The sequence below is a fragment of the Ochotona princeps genome, unplaced genomic scaffold (assembly GCF_030435755.1).
Source record: "Ochotona princeps isolate mOchPri1 unplaced genomic scaffold, mOchPri1.hap1 HAP1_SCAFFOLD_2161, whole genome shotgun sequence".
NCBI lineage: Eukaryota > Metazoa > Chordata > Mammalia > Lagomorpha > Ochotonidae > Ochotona > Ochotona princeps.
The window spans coordinates 1-25,882 of NW_026698605.1; the positions used below are offsets into that span (position 1 = coordinate 1).

Sequence of the window (25,882 nt, forward strand, 5' to 3'; positions counted from 1 at the left end):
GCCGTCCTCTGGAACGAGCGGCAGCAAACGAGAGAGAGCGACCTTCACATTTGGCCCCAACTGGGAACATGAGGGTACGCAAATAGGTCTTACTTCCAGCATAGAAAAATGCCAACGTGTACGGCGAGATTCCGGCTTCCCGTTGCTCGTTGTGGTGCTTTCAGAAAGTTCAGTTTCCTCTCATACCCGTGTACAAGTTAGACAGCCGTGCAGAGCCCAGCCGTGTGTGTGCGGGACTGCATGTCATTTGACCTCGTTTTTGTGAGGGACGCAGCGTCCGTTGGTCCATAAAGGCTCGCAGTTCGTGTCAAATGCGCGAGTGCTCGCGCTTTTAACAGACGCTGACTTTTCATACGCACGCAGACAGAGAGGCCCGAGAGGTGGGGAAGGGAGTGTCCCATGTTGCTGAATGTGAACCTAGGAGCATGCAAGTGAGTACTCCGATGGGAAGAAAATTCCTGAGCCCTTCGCACGTGACGCACCGCTAGATTTTTCCTCAAATGAGTAATCTCGATAGTCATGTGCTGTGTTGATACTGGTAGCCTATACAGCTGTCATCCTCGTATAGACCGAACACATGTGGATTTCCATCTCGTAAGCCTCATGTAGCGGTGCACCCCTGCTGAGACGAACTGCCGCTGGTTATGCATCTACGAGCATCGCGACCCAGGATGAACGCATTGCGTCTCCCAACCCGAAGACGTCTTCCAGCGGATGCTTCTCATCTCCTCACCGTATGCCGGCCTTTGAAGGTCCCCGAGGTCCGGACTTTCCAATGTAGCGGCGGCGTGCAAGAGCGGTTCCAATGAGCCATTTCTTTCCATGTGCCATTGTTGACCGTGTGACAGGGTACTGAAACAAATACTACCATGAGGTGTATCAAATCTCAAATGGGCCTAGTCTATGTTCATGTGCCGGCAGCCAAGAGTATATGTACATCATCTCGTATCACATCACTTGCTGCAAGGGGCCGCGTTTCCCTGCAAGCGAAACACACCCCCAGCTGTCCTGGTCCCAGAGGGCAGGGCTGCTCTGATACTCGCCACAGCTGCAGAAGAACGGGAAAGGAACGGCAAACATGGCACTCTCTCTTTAATGATGTGTTTGATCAGTCGTGTACCTTTGCGAGCATTTACATTTGAGCGCGTTATGTGCCTGTTTTGAGCTCCTCCTCACTGACTACGCTTGTACCTCAGTTTTCTCCGTAAGGTGTACGCATCGTCAGCTCCGTCTAGAGAACCCGTGCATCGCCTACCGGTTTTTACGGTGCAAGATGCTAGGTACTACGCGCAATACTTTGTCACGTCTAGGCAGGCGGATAATGCGGAGTACACGGGGTCCGTGTGTGCTCGACGCATCCAGGTGGCGTGCTTGTATCGGGTCGCTTCTTTCCATTTGGAAAGCGTGCACCGCATCAGGCGGGGTACGAGCAGCACGGACGACATCACTCGTCCAGCCAGCAATCTGTATACAGTTTCCCCACCAATCCTGTGGCAGGGATTACGACTTTGCTTTGGCTTTCAGCGCATATTATACCTTACCGTATGAAGCGTACATTTCTGTCGAGTAGGGCGTCTAAACATGTATGCATATTTTTATTTCATTGTGTGGTGGAGAAGTACATTCAGTTTGAGGTCCGGCGAAGTACGCCGGTCTCCACCTGTGTGAATTCGCGTGGATCTCTACTCTACTTTTAGCTTGTGAATGTCAGATATATTTGATCGCTGATATCTACAGGCTTCTACACTCGCGTCACTTGCTGTATAAGGCTCGAAATGCAGGTATACAGCGCTCTGCAGTAGTGACAGTTCGTTCAAATATACGCAGGGGGGTCCGTGGTTTTAGCCGTCTGATTTTACTATCGTACGCTGATTTTGATAACCAGATATTGCCAAGTACCGCGTGTCTCTGTGTGCTCGACGCATCCCGGTGGCGTGCGTGTGTCGGTTCCGTCCTGTTTCGTGTGGGTCGGCGGGCAGCACCGCCTCAGGCGGGATGACGAGGACACGGATGACATTGTTCATACCTCCTACATTCACTCGTCAATTTGCTCACATATATCGATCTTGCTTTTGCTCCCAAGCAGGTTATACGTTACACACCTCAAGCGTCCATCCCCGCGGGAAGACTGTTTCTGTCTATATCTCATTGTATGCTGGAGGAATAGATTTTGTGTGAGGTCCGGCAAGGAGCGGCGTTTTTCTCCGCCCTCAATTCGAGTAGATCTCTAGTTATGACTCGCGTACATCTAGTTTGCTTTATCGTTGATAATTACTGGCTCCCAAACTGGCGCGGGGGCGTGTTGTAGAGGGCCCCGAGTGGCGGTTTACGGTGCTCTACAGAAGTGAGGTCTTGCTGAATTCATGGGGACTGGTCGGCTAAGCTGAACAATTTGTCCGTGGCTTGTGGAGAGGACCAGGGAATTCTACGTATGCTCCGATACGCCGAGGAAAGAAAATTAGCTGCTTCTGCACTCCACCTTGCACACGCCATTTTCTAGAAGATAGCTTCCCCATCTTGCTGACTTCCGTACCCGCGCGTATAAGAAAGCAACAGTAGTTGCATTTGTAAGCTGCAGGCGGGGGTCCCTGCAATCGTTCACGACAGGAAGAGAAGATTTCCTCTAGCCGAGGGTTCCCGCTTCAAACTCACAAAATAGCATTTTCGATTGTGGACCATATAATTAGACGAAAAGATTTCTTCTAGCCGGGGATCCCCGTTTCAAACTCACGAAATAACATTTTAGATTGTGGACCATATAATTACCAATAGCGCAAGGGCGACTAGCGAGCGCTGCAACCGCCGCGGAGCTGATGGACGGTACCAGCACCGATGACACGTTGCCCGACTCGTACGGCGAATGTAAGCTTGCGCGACCGACACGGAGGAAGCAAGTGCTGAACGTGGAACACTGCAACTCGTACGGCGAGTGTAAGCTTGCGCCACGGGGGAAACTGGGTGCTGAACCTGAAACATCGCACACTCCGGACTTCGCGTGTGCCCGTCAAGGGTGCACGAGGCTGAAAGCAACGTAGGGCACCACCGCCCCTCACCCATGAGCCAGTAAGCGGGTTCTGGAAGACTACGAGATCCAAAGGAACTCTGGAGGAGGCCCAGCTTTTCTCTCGGTAAGAACTGCAGAGCTCTTTCAAAAGCGACACCCTCGCTCATCCTTAGTCGTAAACTCTGCAGAAAGAGACCTACCATAACAACAAGCCCCACTGCACAAGAGCGCCGCGCGTGACCCGACGACGTCGTCCGGGGGATTCAGATCGCTGCAGCCCTGCTTGTCTGCGGCGGGAAACGGGCGCGGGGCATGGATCACGGCGCTCACTGGTTTGCGGCGACCTCAACGTAGAGCCGCCTTTCAGTGCCATGGTGTGTTTCGGTAACTTTTTTGTCCTTGCAACTGCGGCCGATTTCACACAAGCCTGGACCTTTAAGCCTAACACAGGGTGTGGCCGTGGTTCGCGTGCAGGAACAGACCGCCCGTTGTTGGGGACGCGTTGACACGGGCTGGATTACAAAACTTAGCAAGATACTTTCCGTCGCTCCTACGGTGTAACTTCTCTTCAGAAAGATATATCAGACAATCTGGCGCGTGTCTTTGTCAAAGCATAAGGCGCTGACAGTTATTTGCTTACCATGTCTTCTTCTCGCAGATCACGCTCCTTTCTCGGTACTTCCTCGAAAATGCCTGCACATCAAGAATGCTTACGACATCGACGCACTGCTGACACGTATCCATGGCGTGAAAATACCGGCCCCCAGTTGTGCTACGCTTTTCCGTTATAGTGTTCAATTAATCTTGAGGACGTGATTTCAGTGTATGTTCGACGGTTCCGAACTCCAGCCTTGCACCATTACGGTTATTTTCCTCTAGAACAACGTGCTACATCTCAGTCTGAGTCCTTAAAACGCAGGCGACATGGGTCCCTCATACGAACTCTACACTCCATTGAATGGAGGCCTTTGTTTGTGCTTTTTGGGCGGAATGTACCCCGTACACCCGCTGAGGCGTCCCTTCTCGCTGGACAGAGTATTCACATTTATATCGAATCACTTGCTCTTGTTCTGAAAAAGTAGAATTCACTAAACCTTCGATGAAATGCACCCAATCCAGCGCCGTGACCCCGCATAACTCTCTTGGCCTGACGTCTGCTCGTGTAGTACGCATGACACTTGACGCTGACGGGCTTGCGCATGTATTCTTGCATTCGCTGCGAAGTAAAGCGGCGCTTACATCCTACTGGATTATTGTGTTTATCTGCAAGTCTTCTTCTCTCACCTCCACCAAAAAATCTCTTTCTTTCACTTACATCACCATTTCCGGTTCGCTGGAGCTGTGATTTGCACGCATCATACTTGCAGCGACTATGTATGTGAACTGGGCATTTACTCTGTGTGTTTAGAAGTTATAGCACATCTAAGCTCTAATTTTAATAAGGATTGTAGCCTGGGAACTATGCAACAAAAAAGTGGGGATAAACTATTGCTTCACTGCTGATGTTTTATGTTTACAGCACGAAGATCTTTATCACTGAGGCCAAAGCATTTGCCACCAGAACAAAGACAAAGCAAGCTGGAATCTTGCGATAAGGCAAAGGAGACTGATGTCTCCGAGTACCTGTCGGGAAGCAGCAGTAACAACAGTGGAAGGCGAACCAGTCGCAGCGTCATGCAGTCAGGCACCACTGCGTATGCTGTAGCTAAAGAGATTCACGACCACTCGGACACGAAAGAACAAACAGCAAACAAGTCCCCCTTATCATCATGGATTAAGGCATTTGTAAGCCCTTCATTAAAATCCACAGGGCAGCAGGAACGAGTAGATGTTAACGGCGCTGGTGTTATAGCATGTGCACAGGATGATCCGAACACACCGGAAAAGTATCTACGAGGACTCTGGAGGAGGAATTGGAGTTGGCAGACACACCAGCGGGAAGCACCGAAGAGACCTCGGAGACATCAGAAATTGAACTCTTTATGCACCCCAGGAGAAACATCAGCGTCAGTATGAGCGAGAGCGTCACAGGTAACCCAGTGGCTGATAGCAATGCTTCTTCTGTCCGTGTTTGTGGTATAGAAGCAGATTATCGAGGTTCTCATGGGAAAATAACTCTACCTATAGTGAGACGGGCAGCCCTGACAATCGAGGCAGCAGCACGTTGAGGGGAAGGGATAATCGTGGTCGAGTTAGCATACTGGGGAACATTACCAAAATAAACTCGTGCGGCACTTCTATCAAAAACCTCCGAAAAATAGTGTCTGCATGAGCGTTTTCTCAGAAAAAACTCACGAGGAAAAACACTGCTAAAACCAGTGACACATTACCTGCTGCTGCTTCTGCTCAGGAGATATCTACTTACCATGTTTCTCTGGAACAAGCACCAAATGCACTCTCATCATCGCCAGTATCGATATCTTCTGCTGGGACAGAACTTATTATTGCAGGACAGGCAGAAGAAGTTGGTATTAACGGCTGGATTGATATGGAGAGTGTTGATGGAGGACTGCATACAGCAAAGATAGCAACGAAGAGTATGGAAGGCCTATCGAAAATAGCCGGTGCATTGACAGAGAGTATAGAGGGAAGAGTGAAGACTGATGTGTCTATGCTCTTGACAGAAAGCAGCAGCAGTGCTATCGACCGGTTGACAAGTAAACGAGAAAGGAGTCGTAACTTCGACGATATCTCTAGTCCCCTTTGTGATGCATCCGCAGGAAACAAGAAGTATCACCAAGTTCGAGCTTCACAAACCGTGGACGATTTCCCGACCTATCTCATATTTGGTTCAAAGAACCTCCAGAGAGCAGCAGGAGCACCGTTTGACAGCGAGATCGGCCGCAGCAACAAAGCAAGAGGCGGAGTTATCAGGGTATCCAGAATGAGCGGCGTCGTCAGGCTACTAGGTAACACTACCAATGAAACGAAAGCGGCGCTTACTCTGAAGCCTTCCCAGAAAAACTGCCTACTCTAGCGTCTTTCAAAAAGAAATTGGCAAACAAAAGCGTTGCCAGGACAAGTGACGTACTGTCTGCTGCTGCTGGGAATACACGTGGCAATCAGAAGTCTCAAGAACCAACAGCGAATGTGTCACACACCTCGTCATTTCCGAAGCATGGGTGACGACACAACTGATGACGACAGCACAAAAGGAAGGCAAACATATTAACGGGCTCGTTGATGTAGAGAATGTAGAGGGAACAAGTGGTAAACCAGAGTCACCCTTGAACAAAAAGGAGAAAAAGTCCGACTTCGCTGACACTACAGTAGAAGGCACAGAAGAAATACCGAAAATTGGAGAGATAGTAACACGGAGTGTGGTGCAGAGACCAGAACCAAACGGTAGCAAGCACCTGAGCCGAGGCCGCAGCAGCAGCATTCGCGACAGCATGACAGGCAATCGAGGAGCAAAGGCGGATAACTATGATGCATCTTCATGTGTCCTCTGTGATGCAGAAGCAGGAAGTAAGAGTCGCCCGCAGCACGAAGCATTGCTTTCACTGGAGAATTCTCCGACAAATGTCTGCCTTCAGGTAAAAAGTCTCCAGAAAGCAGTGGCAGAATACGCCGATGAGGTGGACGATACTTGCAAGGGAGGCAGCACCAGTACCAGTGGAAGGAGAGTTCTTGGTGGCAGTGGAAGATTAGGTAGCATCGTGGATAAAAAAAGCGAAATTTTCTATCTGATAGACTTCACCAAGTCGTGCATTCCCGTAGCAGCGCTCGAAGATAAACTGTCCAGAAAAAGTGTTGTTATTACAGCTAAGACGTTACGTGCTGCAGCTATGAAAATCTGCAGGTGCGAAAACTTTCAAGACCAAACAGCAGAGGCATCATCAACAACGTCAGTATCTAAAGCACTTGGGGGGCCTGAATTAATGCTCACAGGGCAGCAAGAAAGACTGAGTGCCGCCGGCTCTGTCAATTCAGAGAGTGGAAACGAAGCATTGAACATATTGGTGATACCTTTTGAGAGTGTGGCCGAAGATCTGATTCAGCAGACATGGCAGCGGAGAACATGGGAGATGTGCAGGACCCGGCACAGATTGTTACGCAGAGTGTAGATAAAACACCAGACACCAGAGAACCAGCACTCGTGAGTGAAATGATCATCGTTCGGTGATCGGACCCCGATGTGACCTTACCATGTATTATCTTCACAGACCAAGATTGGAAAACATCACTGCTCAAGTTTGACGTCTACATGCGTGTCTATTGAAATGCATTTAGATGCTCAACTGTGCTAGTATGTAATGTATCGTTATGTCCTTACTGGCTTGTCTCTCCTTCCCGCCTTCTTCCAATGGCGTAAGGAGATATACATAATATATACACGTATACACGTATGCCGAAAGATAGACGTAATAATCGAACCGGATATCTGCTGAGACACGTTTGAAGTACCGATATCAAAATATATATATATATATATATATTATATGTGTATAATGGTATGCGTTGAATATATTCGTATGTGGCGAAGTGTTCGGGTACACACAGATGAATGTATGCAAACATCTACGCATATCTTTTTACGACCGGTGTATCGACCTGTCTTTTGTTGTGCACGCGTTGACGTGCCTGCATGTGTCTTTAAAGGGGGGGCGGAGTCTTCTCCGGCTGCACTGGGGTGTCTGGGGTCACATAGCAGTAGTTATGTGTGTCGCAGCAGCATCAACATGGTAGCAGAATTGCCGGTAATATCGTCATACCGCATATCGTAGGAAAGTGATGCATATGCGCGATTCGCGAGAGAATTAGTCGCAAAAGGCCACTGCCATGTGTGTATGTTTAGTAGCTTCCCTGTATTGTTCGATCAACACCATATCGTTTTGTACGCAAGCGCGGTGTACGTGCACGATCGCCTACTCTGTATTATCCGTGTACAATTGTGTGATTTAACATACATATGCCTTCTGTGTACCCGGGCGGACCGCTTTCTGCGATGTCAACAACGCTACAATGTCGCGCATGTGTAAGAGACTCACGGATGGGGGGGATGCCCTCTTCCATTCATTCGGTCGATACTTCTTCAACGCTGTCTCTGTACGCCTCGTATACGTATGTAGTTGTATGTGGTAACACGCTTCTATCATGCAATGTCCAGATGCCAACCTAGTAATATGACCCTCCCTTTAACATAAGTATGCTTCCCTCACTACTTCGCAGGGGATGGAAGCTCAGACTCCGATTCTACGCAGCAGCAGAACGCGCATATAATCTAACACTGTGGCGCCTTCGAAATTCACAACATGTCAGAAGTGCTTTTCTACACGTTTGGAAAGGCCACCACTGCTGCCGTAAGGACAACGGCGTTTAAACGGTAGTTGCACCAAAATCGGCCGCTGACTGTGGCTGTTGCTGCTTGTTAATTTGTCAGAAGACTACGCACATACTATTGCAGCGTAGAGTGAACTGAAAGCCGACGACACAAACATTTCCAACTCAACTGGGCGATCTCTTTATTCGCTGTGTGTCGTTAAGAAACGAGTCTCTCTGACACTGCAGTGTCACCGCCGAAATGCCCAGCATCGCTTGCTGAGAGCATGCGGTACTGGACACTATCTCGAAGTACTAGCCACGGCAATCCGACACAATAGGAAAGGCGCTACTCACAACAAGACAATCAGTGATATCTCAGCTGCCTTATGCACGGCGTTTGTCGAGTCGGACCTGGGCGGCTTTTCCTTGTTGCCCCAAGACAAGGCAGCTACAGACTGCATGGGTACGCAGGCAACGTTAAGAGGACCGTACGTCGATATTCTGCTAACTATGACGTCCATATTGTAGATGCACAACTCTTGTGGCGCAGTGAGCGTGCTAGTTTGAGTGTATAATTTCACGGTAAACCTGGGCAGCAGCAGCAGCTTAAGGAAACATGTGCTTGTGCGTCGCACGGAAATGCACGACAGTCGCTCCCACAGAGCCTCGTTTGTACAATCATTTTGAAATTATACCTGGCGGCAGTCACAGTCCGAGAGCCTGTATACAGCAATGACCTGATTAACGAGACAAGTACGAGCAATTACGGCATAGCCATGATGTACAAGCAATGTAAGAAATTGTATACTGTTTTTGGCCCGTAAGCGATTCTTAGTCCCGCCCTAGGATAGATTTACAATCAGGTGCACCTCGATGGTGTGTAGGAGTATACTGCACCTCATCCCTTTGTAGTCATCCACAGATATGTATCTCTTCCCCGTTACATACTTTCTGTCCCACTCGGAAACGGACATCCCCTTGTGTCAAGCTACGGAGACATATCTCGATAAACGGCTACAGACAGGGAAAAAAGATAAGAACGACATGCAAAGTACAGAAAGCAGCACCAGATGTTCCTATCCCCCCAAAAGCATTTCAGTCTATCGTTGTGTATGATGTAGTCGGATACAACCTCGCTATATATATATATATATATATATATACATATACGTACGTCTATACATACATGTGCACGGTCCCGACTGTGAATACGTGAGCAAGGCAGGTGCACATGTATGAACAGTATGCATGCACGCAACCATCTATAATTGACGTACTAGGATACATAGAGATACACACGCCTACGTATGCTTAAGATAGCATATATATATATATATATACATACGTGCAAGCGGACCGCCAACCAGGTGTTCGGAATGCCGGAACGGATTTGTGAGCTTCTCAATACAGATATAGCGTTCTACGTTGCCGATGCGAAAGTAATTTTATGTCCATGCCGGCTGTCAAATAATATGCAAGGCTCTCTTTCTGACCACTGCGTGCGTGAATCATTTCCGCGTAACCAAATAGACAGCTCTATTCTCCATCTGGTATGAAATATGTATGTTTGTCAAAACACTGCGAAATGTGTACATGTACACAAGACACATATACAAAGTCTTCGCTATCACAAGACTGATAACTCCTTCTGCATAAAAACCACCTAACACGCACTAACACGTACGCGCCCTTGCTTCTTGAAGGCCTCCCACCCCCAGGGATTTACTTCTGATAAAACCTTCGCATCCGCGACGAACCTTCTTTCGCAGAGAGGCCCCTGACAAGGAGACGTCCAAGTGTGTACAGACATAAGTGTCTCTTAGTCTTGTAGGAATCACAGTTTCGTGTAATATGCTTATATAGCCGTCAATGTCAGCCGTTCCACCTCTCCAGGTGTACAGCCGTAAAACATAATTGCATATCAGTGGGTGTGTGTTACGCGCTATGGGACGCGCGACCAGCAAACATATACATTTGATAAACAAATCATTCATGTATTCGTATATGCGCCCATGACACGCCATAAATACTGGCGGTTGTTGTCAATGATATAATGAAAGTATACATGCAAATATGTATGCCTGGAGATACACACGCATGTGTACGTACCTGTTTTCTCCAGTAGACACTCCAGCGAGACAGTTTCAGATCACTTTAGCTCCACCGTGTAGCCCTCTACGCATAGATAGGTCATACACACGTACATCTGACTCGTCGCTAAGCGTGTATGTATTCGTGAATACGTATGTGTACTTCGAGGCAGACGTGTGTATGTATGTGTGTGCTCTTCCCCCACAATAATTCTAGATCTAACTACAAATACACGTTATATGTGTGTGTCTGTGTGTCTGCGTCTGCGTGTCGCAGCATGTGAGCACATCGCGACTGCGTGCATTTCCGGTCACAACATCCCGTACACTTGTACTGATCAGCATCACGCTGAAGGGCCTTTCCAACACCTATATCGACATTCGTTCCCGAGGCACCTATAGTACCGGGGTGCATAACGTCTCTTCACCTTGTCTTTCATGAAGCGTCAGACACACAATCTTCTATACAATGCTCACAGAGATAGCAGCAGAGCCACACCACAGACTTCGCAGCACTTCGAACGTCGCATGTCGCCACAACCGTGCCACATGCTTGCCGACCTAGATACAAGAAAACATGGTTTTTTCTTTATTTTCCTCATTCAGTCACTTGAACAGTTGATTGACTTTCATTTGGCCCATATGCAAATCCACGCCCGGATCATTCACTAGCTCAAAAGTTGTGGACAACGTATATCCTTCCCCTTGTAACACCAAAAGCAGCTCCACGTAATCGAGGTTGCTAGCAGCTTTGTTTTGGTCAGTGCCGCATCACAAGACAGGTCCTCATAATAATACATACACATATTTACACGAAAATGGCAAATCGAGGGGGAAGCAAGGCCTCGAAACATTGCGGAAAAGAACTGCGAGCCAGAGCAACACATTCAGGGGTCGGTACACAGAAGCTGGCAGGGTGTTTGCGTACGCCCTGACTCTCTGCAGTACGATGTACAGTTAGAAAGAATTGAGCCATGTTCAAAATGCAAATTCTGTAGTGATACAAGGCGACCGACGCTGGGCGGCGCCACATCAACATGTTGTCTCCCTTCGAAACGAATCTCCAAGACGCACACAATTTCTCCTAAGGTGGACACATATCCCTCAGCTTCACCCAGGGAAACAACCTCTGTATCAATTGTTATCGTCTGGGTACGCAGCTTGTAGTAATAAAAAGAGAGTCGGATTCGCCAGCCCCGCACGGACACGTCCTATCTCGGAGACACGCCTCTACAAGCGCACACGAATGCTGACAAGGTATACCACTCACCTCTATCGAGGTAAAAGCCTTAGTACGACCAGTAGGAGTAACACAAAGGGTCAAAAGTGCTAGTAACACAGAGCAACGGGATGCTGGGCTGCGCCGCATGAATGCGCCACCACCAGGGGGGGTAGGCGACGTCCTACCCGACTTAAACCCAAGAGTCTGCCTCCGTACGAATAGTATATTTGATTATTAAGAGCAGAATAAATAGTGACAATGAACTGGCGTCGGCGCCGGATGAAATAGCCACCACCGTCAGGGACGCAACTCTGCAGTTCAGCGCACCGATAATGTCAAGGCGTACAGGCACTCCTCTCAGTACCAATATAGTAGTCACTCTACAGCAACACTGTCGCCTGCCTGGAAGAGATTGCTCCGTGTTTCTCACGTGTGTCGCTTCTCCTCAACTTTGCCATTTTCTTCGAACACTGGGTGCATGCTATGACACCAGAGGTCCACAAAGTCCCCCGAACAATCTGAAGGTCGATTAGTGAATACCAGTGGGTTTTCTCGTTGAGCAGATGCAGTTTCGTACTTGTCTCACTGTTCAGAGCTTATCCGTATGGAAGAAAGTGAAGCAGAGGTGTGTCAGTAGCTGCTACACAAAGAATGTGTCTCAAACTGACTGTAGCCACAAGGCTCAGCAGACAGTGCTCCTAGCTAGATACTCGTGCCTCCACTGTCGGGCATGCAGCTTTACGGTTGCACACACCCATTCAGACAAGGCGTATCTCCACTTCTTGCCTGTCTTCGGAGTAATCGGGTCTGTGAGATCAATATGTCTACAAATCAAAGTACAATGTTGGTGGTAATAAAGACTGACGGATGTTGGGCAGCGCAGCAATGATGTGTCTCCACCCTCGGACAGAGCTCTCTGAAGTTGCAGCACACTAATGCGGGAGTGGTGTTCGCGCTCCCTTTTTTTTACCATAAGACACGGCCTCTGTATATTACGTGTCGATATCAAAGAAGAAAGCATTGGTAATCGGAGGCTGCCGTTGTTGGCCAGAATATTACTATAAATGCACGCTTTTGCACGCATCAAATTTCCGCCGCGGTGCAAGATGAAATACTGACACGGTACCAATATAGTAGTCACTCTACAGCAACACTGTCGCCTGCCTGGAAGAGATTGCTCCCTGTTTCTCACGTGTGTCGCTTCTCCTCAACTTTGCCATTTTCTTCGAACACTGGGTGCATGCTATGTCACCAGAGGTCCACAAAGTCCCCCGAACAATCTGAAGGTCGATTAGTGAATACCAGTGGGTTTTCTCGTTGAGCAGATGCAGTTTCGTACTTGTCTCACTGTTCAGAGCTTATCCGTATGGAAGAAAGTCAAGCAGAGGTGTGTCAATAGCTGCTACACAAAGAATGTGTCTCAAACTGACTGTAGCCACAAGGCTCAGCAGACAGTGCTCCTAGCTCTACAGTGCACCTGGATGTCCATGTATATGTACACGTATATAGATGTATGTATGCCGAGGCAAAGGGGCCTGCCCCCGAGGAGCGGAGCGACGCATGGTTCTCTACAGGCTAGTGCGTCCTGCTCATGTACATATTCAGGACTATTCGTACGTATGAATGCCTACAAATCTCTGCGTGCATGTACCAATGAGTGTAGTGCAATACTGCGCGGACGTTCACGAAAACTCTGCTTCATAAGAGACACTGCGTATTCCATACGCATGCTGCTCATATTTGCTGTTACACGGGGAGGGCTACCAGAAAAAAGCATCGTACTGCGGAACAAGGAGCAACACCTGAATACACGGACAGACGCGAGCGCCTCTTCACCAGTGCTTCCATGCACACCTTGGTTCGGAGACGTGTGCGGACGACTATGTGGCGTTTTCGTTCTTCAGATAAAGAGGGACTAAGCCTGGTTAGGTTTCGCACTCCCATGACCGGTGGCCTCTTAGTCCTAGAGCGTAACAGGAGGCTGAGCGGCAGCAACTTTGACCCTGCACTCGAAAATCTATGCGAACGCGCTGCGTGTCTGCTAGGGAGCCAGAAGGACCTGCGACTACAGGTTACACAAACCTTGAGGAACTGCCAGGCTTTTCCAAAACACCTCGGCCATAGAGTCTGCAGCGGGCCGTTTGAGGCTTTACCGGCTGTACACCTTACAACTTAGACTGCAACCGCAACGAAGCCGCGAACCAACATGGGAAGAGCCTGCTTGGTGCGCGTTCTTAGTACCTGCACAGGCTTCGCTGTGACATCAGATATATGATGCGTTTCTTATACTCTCATTAACTAAAACAATCTTTCCAACGCTGTCTGTCAGGCTGAGCGCTCTGCGGGTGCGACTGAATTCTCGTGTCTGGACCTGGCGGATACCATGTTTCGGATGTAGCATCCATCCTGCTTCGCATAACTTGCGGCCCTGCGCGCTCGAGCTCCGTGTAATAGAGACACGAAAAGTGGGCCACTCTCTGCGTAACTACTTAAGAATACCACACAAGAAGAGTCGAGTTTCCAGTGTGGTGCAAGACTGATCTAAAGAAATCTGGCCAGCATGACGCCACCCGACTGCAGCAATAGAGAAAGCTGGCCGAAAGGAACAAACAGCTTCTCTTAACGTTAAGAGAAGCTGTTTGTTCCTTTCGGCCTACATGAAGAGGCTTCTACCATTATCGGCCACCCCCAGGGGTGCAGCGACCTTGCATAAGGTGCTCATACAGCGAGGATTTGCCTCGGGTGCACCTTTTCCCGTTGACTTCACCGCTGGTCACGGTCATACAGCTGCATCTTGGTAGTGTGGAGTGGCCTGTACGCTCTTACAGAGAATGGATTGTGAAGACGTCTGTCTCTACAAACGCACAATCCACATCAGTGTGTTCATTTCAGTGCAATTCGATGCCAGATGGACCAACTTCGCTTCGCCCAAAGCACCTATTTGTGCCGGAATTTTCGCGGGAAAGGGCCACGCAGCCTGCGAAGATGTTGCGACTGGTTAGCGGACAGACACTACTACCGACACGTTCCCTAAGTGGCCAAAATATCTTAGCACCATTGCGTACAGGGGGCATGTTTTTTCAAGCATTTGGGAGGTGCCACTAATCGGCCAGTCGAACCGGTACTATATGAAGCGCGCTTCTGATTATTCACGTAGAGCGCACCAGAAGTACCCAAGACTGAACGTGGCGCGCGCCGATCAGTAGTAAAGGAGACACGGAGAGGCTTACTTCGCATGATTCCATGAAATGCAAGTGTGCTCGTTTGCCGCAAGGCAGCCTTTCGAGAACACACCCAATGGGGAGGCGCTGGAGAAAATAAATGTCAAGGAGATGCATACAATGCGTCCGTAGCACTCTCCACAACCACGGTTTTTTTTTTGATATCGCGACGCCACTACTACTACCACTACTACTACGAAGGATGACACTGATGCGCCCATGCGCACAACGCACTAGCACATCGAAAAACTGTAAACACAGCGCCTTTGGCCCGCGCTACCACCTCAGTGTACAAACTACTGCACTACGCGGCGCAGACGAAGAACCTTCCGGCTGAGCAGTCTCCTTACAGCATCGCCCACGCACGCTGCGGATGTACAAGGGTATATGTGGATTTACTGGCCGACTGGGGCGTGGCCCCTGAATCCGTAACAACAGGCGATCTCCACCTGCCGTCGGAAATCTCGACCAGACTTCGTACATCTCGAAGGCGCCAACTCACACACAGCAAGGTCTTCACTGGTTACTGTAGCCTACTGTGCAGCTGTGGGAAGTTCAAAATAACCTCCGGGACCACCACCTGTACGGCTTAAGACATTTCAGGCAAGCCACGCTTACGTCATCCCAGAGGTATGTGTACACGATTGGCTAGTCTGCACCTGCACGCTACTGCCTTGAACTCTTCTCCTTAAGGGCGTTCACCCTATACGCACAGGATGCACTTTGAGTGGCATTCGTTGGTTCAGCTTGAGCGCTAGAATGTTGGGACTGGTTTGCATCTGCCGCACCAAGGCAAAGATCCGGGCTGTTTTATACAGGGGAGTTACGGGGAAGACAGCGACTATCTACCCGTTTTGCTCCCTGTAGGCCAGTTGAAACGTTTCATCTTCTGCGACATGCAGGACAGCTTCTTGGCGCTTTGACAGTTTCCCGCCAGAGCACAAGTACTGCATGCGTAGCAGTAACGGGTCCCTCATGTTATAAAGGGCAGCAAATGCACAACCACGTGTTCAATCATAGGGATAAGAGGTAAACTATGAGCTAGAGGCATCTATACGCCTGTAGCAAAACTCCTTATGAGTCTGATATCTTCTGTGTCTCTACACCTTCTGAGGCCGCTCACCACTAGCGTCATGTTGCGAGATACGCGGTGCAGCTGCCTCCGGTACCTAGCAAGCAGCTTCTGTGGCGAAAGAAGATGGGAAATACAGGTGCGCGGATATGCAGGCATACTGGTAAGGAGACATCTTGTCGGCATTTAAAGGGCTCACCCGTGTTTTCCCGGTCTATTGAGGATATTTTTTGGACAAGATTTTATCAATGGTTAGACCGCGCTTGAACTTGGTAAGCGCAACATTGAGAGGCTCCTTTTCATGGCCTATGGGTCCAAACAGGCTGAGAAGGACCGGCAACAGGATAGCACCGTGTGCAAACGCCAGTGTCAACACAAGTGTCATCATCTTGAAAAAGACTTCCAAAACGTGACTGCCTGTGTGTGCCAAAACCAGCACACCCAGCTGCGTCGACATAACTCCATGGAATATTGGGTTCCCAATGAGTACAAGCGTTTCGAAAACGCGCATATCCCGGGACAAGCCCACACAGTGTGAAAATGTATGGCACATGTGTGCAGCGTAGTCGATGGAAAATCCTGAAGAGCACAAGCGGGCACAACAGACAGTGAGATCAGAGCATGTCGCCTTGTGCACAGAGGCGCACATGCCTCTGTAGACCTTCTACAGCCGGATGCATACATCTCATTAGACAAGCAATTCCGCGTTCAAGAGCAGACACACAAGGGTACTCTGACTCGGGGTGAAATGGCAGCTATACTACAGTAATGTCACTGATACTAGCGTACAAAGCAGCTGTCTACAATGCAAGCCAGACTTGACATAAAAAAAACTGTGTATCTGTCCGCGCAGCTCGCGGGACGCACTGGTTTAATTACGCTGTATCGAAATAAACAGCTACGGTGGGCCACTACACCGTGATTACTGCGACATTCGGGGACGCCTGACAAACTCTACCAATACTGTAGAGCCACAAAGCATCGCGAAATACCCCACGGCGCGAATACATTTTCCAGACCGCGCTTCTACGCTAACACAACTACTCGATACACACGGGTTCACCAGCAGTGGCGGCGGTTCGTGCACCGATAGAGACGCGCAAATGTGTGCCACACCATGTACAAGACGCTTCACAACCGTGGAGTATGAACGAACCTCTGCGCAACATGAGTAGCGTGGCCGCCTCCCGCTTCTCGAGAAGAATGCCGGATTTAAAGAAAGATACAGCCTGACGGCGGGAAATTTGAAGGTTATTTGAGCAGGACGTGGGACGATCGGATCACTTGGTGAGAGCAGCAACCTCATTACGCCGGAATCGCAGTGGCGTACCCTTGAAAAAGTGACTTACCAATAGAGATAATCAGGTTGACCATAGTCAGCATGTTCAGGGGCAGATTCCAATAGTACATGAAGCCCACTAAAGCGACGTCGATAAGAATTAGGATGAAAATCACCAGTGCGGCGCTCCACAAAGAAGGCAGTAGAGCAAATGACACCTGTTTTGCGTAAGAAGTCCACACAATATGAGTACTTGCATGTATTGGGCAGCACAGATGCAGTCTGTAAAGATCCCTACAGCAGACTTCCCTTCCCCAGCTTCACCGCAATGCTGTTTACCGCTACATGTTGCCTACGTGTCACACATCTAAACAAGCTTCCGTGGTGCGCCCCAGCACATAAAATGCGTCGACCTTTCTATAGAGGTGCGCTCGCGATGAATACGGGGAACTCTCTCACGAGACAACGTGGCCAACAATGGTGGAGTCGTCTGTTCTGCCCGTTGTTATACAAAACGAAAGCCACGGAAAACAAGGGGCACACCCATGCTCTGCCCGTTTTCGATAGGTCGCCCTGGCGAAAAGTGTCCTCCGCAGCGGGGCCACCCGCTTGCCGACCCCACCCTCATGCTCTCATTGTTTCATACCGCGTCTGCATGCCTGTGTTACACGGCGGGTAAAGTGTGTGTCAACCATGCCTTGCAATGAGTCAGCATGATGCGCCGTCCTGTAGCCAGCTTCAGCGTCTGTTTCTCTTTTGTATGTTATACGGAGGTCAGACCCAACATATAAAGCACTGTGCCGCATTCGACGTGAGGTCATCTTACCACCGTGACAGCCAGGACAGCCCATGCCATGTTGGACAGAGTGCTTGAAAGAACGCCGGAGTCCGACTCGTAAAAAACGAAAAGCTTATTATAGGCGTGCACATCCGCGTTCTTGAACTTGCTAAGGTCATGCCTGCAAACCCACATACCAGTTATCCAGTGTCAGGCATCTATACGCCGCTGTCCGCTCTACTAATTTTACGAAATGCGCGCATTCCTATTTTGCCGAAGTCCTGCTGCTCTCAGCGCCCCATGCAGACCAGCAGTCCTTCGCCTAGATTTTCAGAATAAAGGCGTTGCGGAACTGGAGCCTCCCTATTAATCGACGCCGTTACGACAACCTGGGAGCTCTCCTTTCTGCTTGAGGCGACGAACAGTTGTATATGCATCGCTACGGCGGTTCCTGGTAAGCCAAGAGGTTGACGGGCGGAGCATGTCTCGTACGCCTGACCCATGACTGAGTAGTGCATGAGGAGAAAAGAACGTCACGGCCCGCCTTGCCAAGGAGCGCGGTCCAAGAGGCCGAGCCCTGCCCCTTGCTGGGTACTCGCGAATACATCTGCTTATACTCTTCAGGGCCGGGTGTTCCCCACCCCTTTTCCCTCCGCATCCTCACATGCAAGAGGCAACCATCTGCAGTCAATCACCTAGGCGAAGTACACGACACGAGGGTTGTGTGCAGAAGTCTAACGGGGCCAGACAGCACTACTAATCTGACTGGCGTGGCATGCATATTTGTGTCGAATCACCTGTCGTTGCTGCTTCTAGCACAGAGGCGCAGTAAACCCGGACGTTCCACAGACACGGGAAAGACTTCAGCTTTTCTTCGACATGAATTGAAAACAGGGAACGTACAGTGGATATTGTCCGTGCGGCTCAGGTCACGAAACTGCTGCATACAAATCGTGTCTCATTCTGCAAATAGCGTCATCCTTCGAATATTTTCTACTGAGGAACTCCTTTGTGCCGGAAGGCTTTGTGCAGGGTGCCAGTAATACAGCCGCAGCTCTCACCTCAACATGGTCATAAATTCGCTCAGTTCTTGAGACCCGCTATGGTACTGCGGCACCAGCTGAATCTGAAATGCTTTGAGACCACCTTCCTTCTGCCACGTGAACTGGGACGCGAAATTCAGTCCGATTGGGGATTGCAGCCACGACCGAAACCTGCATTACACGGGCACACATGAACGTGGGGCTGCCAAGCCCGTAATTCGCTCTTTCTAAGTCTCATCTATGGTATATGTCGCATAAATACCTATTTCTTTATATTTCAGCTCCTGCATGGCTCAGATGAGGCATTTGCACGGCACACCCTGTTCGATCCTGAACCCAGCTCTTCTCGAAATATATGTGTGGTAGCCTACATGGAAGGAGAAAACGCACAAGTACACTTGACAGCCAGCATGACGTCTATTCACAGTGCGGCGTGCCGAGACAGAGGCAGGAGCGGAATGCAAACGCAGTCCTCACGTCACATACACAAGCGCAATCTTGCCCAGTAAGATCATTCTTGCCATGTTGTAGGCATAAAACAGCTTTACGGCTAGAAGTAGACGGATTTGCCCCTGTGCTTGTTTCAATGCCTACAACACTGTTTCGCTGGACGAACAGCCGGGAGTACGTCCACGCGTCGCTCGTGTGAGGCATCGTCTCAGCAGGAAGGGTGATTTATTAAGGCAAAAACATACAGGGCAAGGTCCAGAGCACTCTAACATGCGATGGCGCAATCCTCGGCGAGACGCGCAAAGCTGACACCATCTTAGTTACGGACGCCATGGTAGCTGTCTCATGGACGTCGCGCTCTCCGAAGCTGCTTCTTAATTACCATGGCTGTGCGCTTCTGGGATCAGGCGTACTACCCTTGACTCCTACGGTGTAGCTGCAGTAGTGTCCTGAACACAGAGATGTCACAAGTTGTGAGGCTGAACACATCCCCGCACACCGATCGTTATCCCTTAGACTAACCGCCTAGGCTGCTAAGCATCCACAGGGTCCCGACTGACTACTCTAGTAGCTAATGGTGGTCTTGCTTGCCAGGCACCGGAGCTAAGGATGCTGAGATGCACAGATAGCCCAAATTTGTCATCGCGATAATGAATGGATGAGGCAGAGAAAGCCTGTGTTTCACACCAAACGAGCTTTGCTAGAGAGTGCCGCTGCATTATGCTGGCCACGAGCGTCATGTCAGACCATTGCTACGGAACGTACAGAGACTCCAGGTTGCGACTGAGATGGAAGAAGCCTCCAGGCATATCTCTTGATGTGGGGACAGGGAGGAGATGCAAAATACACTGATGTGCACAGTCGACCACTGCATGCCCTGCACGTGTGTCCCCGTAGGCAGATAACTGCGTCTGCTTGAAGGTTAGGAGGCGTGGATGTTTGTATATAGTGCAGCGGTAAAGACGTTCATATTATGGTAGTGACACGCACGACGGCATTTTCTATTTTTTTTCGTGAGGACTCGCCAGCTTGACGCAGGATTGCAGGTATAAGAGAGTAGCGCTGTCTTTAGAGAGCGCGGTTGTCGCCGTACTGGAGCAAGCCGTGCACTTACACCTGCATGCAGGCATCCGGATTATCGCTCGGAGAGAGTCCGCCTAGGGGTGATTTGAAGAAGGTATCAAGACCATCCACGAGGAGCTTGGTGTATGTGCGCGATTCGAGCAGGTTGTGAAACCATGCATACTCCGACTGCGTAGAAAAGTCAGCAAGCATCTGCGCTACGCGGGATGTGTCGTTTTATCTAGACGTGACAGTGTGGCTGATTGCTGGCAAACCCATCGCATATTAGAGTCGTATCCAGTGTCGACAGTCGCGTTCAGTAACCTTTTCCGCTGGGTGCGGTGCTTTGTTTATACGGCAGCAGAGTTAGCAATGCTCATCCCAATTTCAGGACAGCGCACGTGCTTTTCACAAATAGACATCCACGATTAGTCGAGTATATACATATTTATACGTGTATTTAGTAGTATATCTATCATTCGAGCACACATACGGAAATATATAACCAGGTGTCGTGCGCGACTGATAATACGTCAGACTCACATACGCGACGTGCACGGGGAGCACATGAATTGCTCGCCTTCCACGTTGCATTTGCGGGCACACAGGGTCGTCCACGGACCCGCATATCATTACAGACCTCCCTTTTTTCGCTGTGTCTCCTTACCCTGAATGCTGGTGAGCAGGGATGCTGCGGCTGCAAAAAGAAGATATGGACGGGATCGCCGTATGTAGGAAAGTACTGTTCTTGCGCGTCGAGGAATTCCTGCAAAGCACATCAGTAGAACAGCTTCATAGGCTTTAAAGATTCTGTTCACTACTAGTACGCCTAAATGCACCTTATTAGCCCTAATGCCCCAACAGTTGGCATGCGCCACCGTGGGGGTGAATACACACGTATGCTAAGGATTATTCTAGAACTTTCTTTCGTACAGGGACATAAAAGCCATAGGAGGGAGTGTTAGGCTGATGATCGCTGAGCCTGCCTAACACGGACCCTTGCGCTGTACCTGTATGCGTCTGATGTTTTTGAAGCGTTTGTGCAAACGGGCTGCGTTCTTCAACATGAGTCTAGAGCTAGCAACAACCTATGGCCCTTAATCTCACGCACGGGCTGAGCCCGTTTATCTAATATGGGCTACTTCTGGTCGTGAATGCCTGGCTTGTTGCGAGTGCCTGGTTCTCCGGTGTAACTCGAACCCGAGGGGCGGTACCACTGGTCCAAAGTGTCGGGATGGACAATAAGACTAAAGTCTGGGACTACTCGGCAGTAGTAAGTGTATGGAACGCTGGCAAACACCAGGAGCAGCTACGTTCTGAATTCACGACCAGGCTCTTTAGGACAGCTGGTGTAACATCGACAAGTCACAGTGCACTTTCACCTTGCCGAATTACGTCCGGGCAAAAGAGTTGCTAACCGCTCAAGGATGTTTCATTAGTTGGTTTCGCGTGGTTTTTGGCACCTTCAAGGGAGAGCCGTCTTTGGTAAGGTCACGCGGGTCGAGACCGCGATTTAGTTTCGTGCATCCAATTGCAGCAACCACAAACATAGCTGTGAAGCCGATAAGAATTGTCAGCTTCACAACAGGAGTTATGAAAATCCTTCCCAGGTGGTTGAGCACCAATAATCGCCACCTTCGACCCACGTTCCCCGGCGGCTCTGCTAAGTCTTCTGGCTTCAATATACTGAGCAGCTCATGCCGTTTGGTTTGTGGTGACCGTGGTGTGCTGTCCGGTGAGGTCCCGCCACTGTCGGCGTTGGCGCTGTCACGGGTGACCATGGCGCTAAGCTTGGCTGGCGGATGCGCTCCGGCCTCTCCAATGCCCTTTTTCGTTCTGCTCATTTTCCCGAAGAAACGCTGCAACAAGGTTGGCTTACGATGCTTCCGGGCTTCACGGTTGTCGGCCTGACGAGGTGGTAGGCAGTGTCTGTCCGCATTTTGCTGTCGTAGCGCTTCACCAGCGTCCCATGATGCGTAGGATTCGGCCTTCAAGGATTGTGACACAGCTTTGCTCGGATGATGTTCTTTTTTGAAGGCAACCCCCTTTTCTTCATTTGATCGCGGCGGCTCTCGCAGCGTTCCACGACCTTCGGCTGCTGCGAGCCCTCCGCGTCGATAGTGGGAACCGCTTCCCGCAATCTCGGCCCTCTCAGCCGCGGAACTTCGCGTTGCCTTACCTTGGTATGATGCAGCAGCTGCACTTGGTGGAAGACCCCTCTTACTGTGCAGAAAGGTCGATTCATTTTCGTGCTTATCAGAAGTCGTAGAAATCTTCAGGTTTCTGTGACCGTCAGAAAGTCCACCGACCAGCGGTCGTTCGCCCGTACCATCTCCCTCCCTGTGGCTCTCACAAGCCGGCGGCTTCACCGGGTTGCTTTCCGACAATGCAGGCGGCAAGTCTGCATGGGATTGCCCTCGCGTGTAATTTTCAGGATTTTTCCTCTCTAGCATGCGGTGTTCCGCGTTCGTCACCCGCCTGTTCGAATTAGATTTTCGCATGTCACTTTGGCGTCGTTTCACTGCCACGCTGCCACAAGCAGAGCTCAGGACCCAGCGCGCGGGTGCGGCAGGTCTGACAGAGGCCCATTGCTTGCGTCTTCCCTTTTTGTAGGCGGTCTTTCTTGGCTTTATCGGCAGCTGCCGTGCTACCCGCTTCGGTGGTAGGTTAACATGGGAAGTATCAGGATGAACAGGGTACCCACTCCCGAGAGAACGTCCACTGCTGCATTTGGAAGAAAAATAGCTACCCGTGTGCCCGTGTGTGTGGGACTGTAACATCTCGAAAGTGTCGTGTCTAGAGCTAGCCGCGTTCGTCCGCGCGTGCCGCCGCATGCCCGACGGGCTCTCTTGTGGTGGCGCTCCACTTCCGCTCATACTGTGTGTATCGTAAACACACGTGTCTGTGAGCCTTGCCCCAGGCGAGCATAGCGGCTTCTTTCGTTTGTCTTTTCCTTGCGCTTGGTGCGCGCCGTTTTCTGAGGCCCTCCACGTAAGCTTTTGCTGGCCCCCTCCCGATATGGCGGCAGATTTATGTTCTGCCTGGGGTTGTTCGTCGATTGGTCGTGGCGAACTGGTCTTCTGACGCGCTCCTCCGCGTCGGTGTGCGTCTCGTGATCCCTGCCTGCCCCCGTGATCCCCGTGAAGATGCGTTTTTGCCTCTGTTTCAGACGCATTTCCCCCACGTGCCGTTGTCCTCAATTCCTGCTCACAATTCCAGCTTTCTTTGTTCCTATCAAGGCGAAGGGACTGGGTATTCTGAGCTTTATTCCTTCTGCTGTTGCGCCGAGCTTGCCTCAAGTTGTACGACAGTCTCTTTCGTCCTGTACATATGCGCCGCTGCCTTCGATTATCTGCACAGTCCACCCTTGGCGTTGAAGTGGAGGATGTCCTCAGAGGTAGCTGGTGCGTGAGCACGAGGTCGCCCTCAAACAAACCGTGTCTAGAATTTTTATCATGAGGGAGCAAATGAGGGGGGCGCAATCTCCAGCCTTCATGTCCCCTGTGTGAAGTCTTGTTACTGCGGGATGTATCCCAGCTTCCACTGACCTCGTGATGTTCACCCTGGCGACCTGGAGGGAGGATAACATGGGAACCGCTGTAATTGACTAATGCACCTAGAGCTTTGCGCAAGGGGTGACGCTCGCTGGCGTGTTGCGGTTGACCAGTTCTAACGTGCGGACTACCGTGGCGGGTACGGGTTTCTACAGAGTGACACTGCGCGTGCTCCTGAGATTTTTTGCGGGGCCTCCGAAAGCTGCGAAACGTCTTTGAGGGCGCATTTCTCCCTGTCCTTCCCTTCGTCAGTGCCATGGCTACCTGTAATGTCACGCACTCGTATACAGTGTTTGCATGTTTGTTTAGCAACGTTTGGCGGCGGTCCTTGAGCCGGCGTTCTCCTTCTCCTTCTTCAAGTTCGTGCGACGACATGGGTTCTCTGCGCCCAGACCCGCCCAAAGTTCCCGTATCACCTCCTTCTACCGGAGTGTGCTGCTCCTCCGCACGCACTTGTTCACGGAAGGCTCGCTCTGCCGAGCTCAACGCGGCACCAGCGGCTGAAGGGCTGGCTACAGAAGCAGCGGCAGCAGACAAGGGGGCAGCCGAAGCTTTTGGCGAGACTGCTGTAGATATCTCCTCTTTACTGGAAAAGCGAGAGCCGCGGCAGAAACGGGGACAGATGCCATCAAGCCTTTTCTTTTCTTCATAGCGAGCATCAATTGTAAGGCATGCTAAGAAAAGTGTAATGCACATAAGGTAACCGGCGAAAAGCCCAGCAGCCGTCAATATGCAGAAGTTTTTAATGGCAAGGTATGGCGACGTGGACCCAATTGCGAAACTAATGAGATTTGTCAGAGTAGTTACTGTAATAGACAAGCCGGAGTCGCGCATCGTGATTCGCAGCCTCTCTCGTGCGCTAGCACGAGGGTATGTAAGAGAGTATGAGTTAATTATCACGAAGACGTCATCGACTCCTATGCCCAGCACAAGGAAGGGCGCGGCTGTTGCTGTAGTAGTGTGTTCAACTCCGGCCAGATAGCAAAGACCTGCGCCACCGCAGTACCCAAGAGCTGCAGCCAAACCGCCGATGAGCGCCACCAACAACTTGCTGCGGTATCGATTTGTACTAAAGGTGACAAATCCTAGGTAAGAAAAAATCAAGAGCGCCGCTATCAGCACGTACATGAGATCGTCGTGTCCACTAGGATCGATGCTGGATGAAAGGTCTTCCGCTGAAAACGCGCACAACAATTGTACGCTCACAAAGGACGCATCAAAGGCAATAATTCCTTAGGTCAAATGTCGTAGACAACACACGTATCTTTGACGCTAGCCGGTACTCTCTGGAGCAGGCGTGGAGACAGGCTGCTACAGTTATTTCTCCGAGCGTACAGCGACCTTAGGAGTATGTATGCTCGAATCCTCGTGTATACAAAAAGGCATTTATTTCGATGTGAGGCATTCTCTTCCTTATGTGCAGCTGCTCCAAGGCAAGCGTGCTCCATTGCCTAGTATTTGTTCCACTTAACGCCATCTACAGAAGAATCTGCCTTGTCCATACTCCGCGTAACGTCGTAGGAGGTAAGTGAAATACAGATGCACATATTTGTAAGACAGGAAGGCGCTGGGTGCTCCGCCGCTTTACCAGAGGTTGCGCGTCTTCTCATGGGTATCGCCTCTATCAAGCAAAGCCTGCAGCGCAAGTCTGCTTTGAAGCTCCCTGCCGTAGTGCTTGACAACTAGCAGCGTGTCCTGCTCTTTATGAAATTTAGCCGTGCTGTGCATTCAAGCGACTAGGGAAGTACTTGAACGTCATTTCTTCGCAGGTAATTCTCTGATATAACCCATGTCTACGGAATGTACGCCGCATGGTTTCTTGCCCGCATGTTCCAGTCGTAG

General features: G+C 50.2%; 1 protein-coding gene across 1 annotated transcript; it reads right to left on the reverse strand.

Moving 5' to 3' along the window:
- Positions 1 to 16,088: 16,088 nt before the first annotated feature.
- Positions 16,089 to 20,699, reverse strand: LOC131479084 (patched domain-containing protein 3-like). Its single transcript, XM_058659693.1, has 5 exons — positions 20,539 to 20,699; positions 18,993 to 19,145; positions 17,980 to 18,112; positions 17,224 to 17,371; positions 16,089 to 16,453 (listed from the first exon to the last, which is right to left on the reverse strand). Exons 1-5 carry the CDS (start codon positions 20,697 to 20,699, stop codon positions 16,089 to 16,091), a joined length of 960 nt encoding a protein of 319 aa, XP_058515676.1.
- Between the last annotated feature and the right edge of the window lie 5,183 nt (positions 20,700 to 25,882).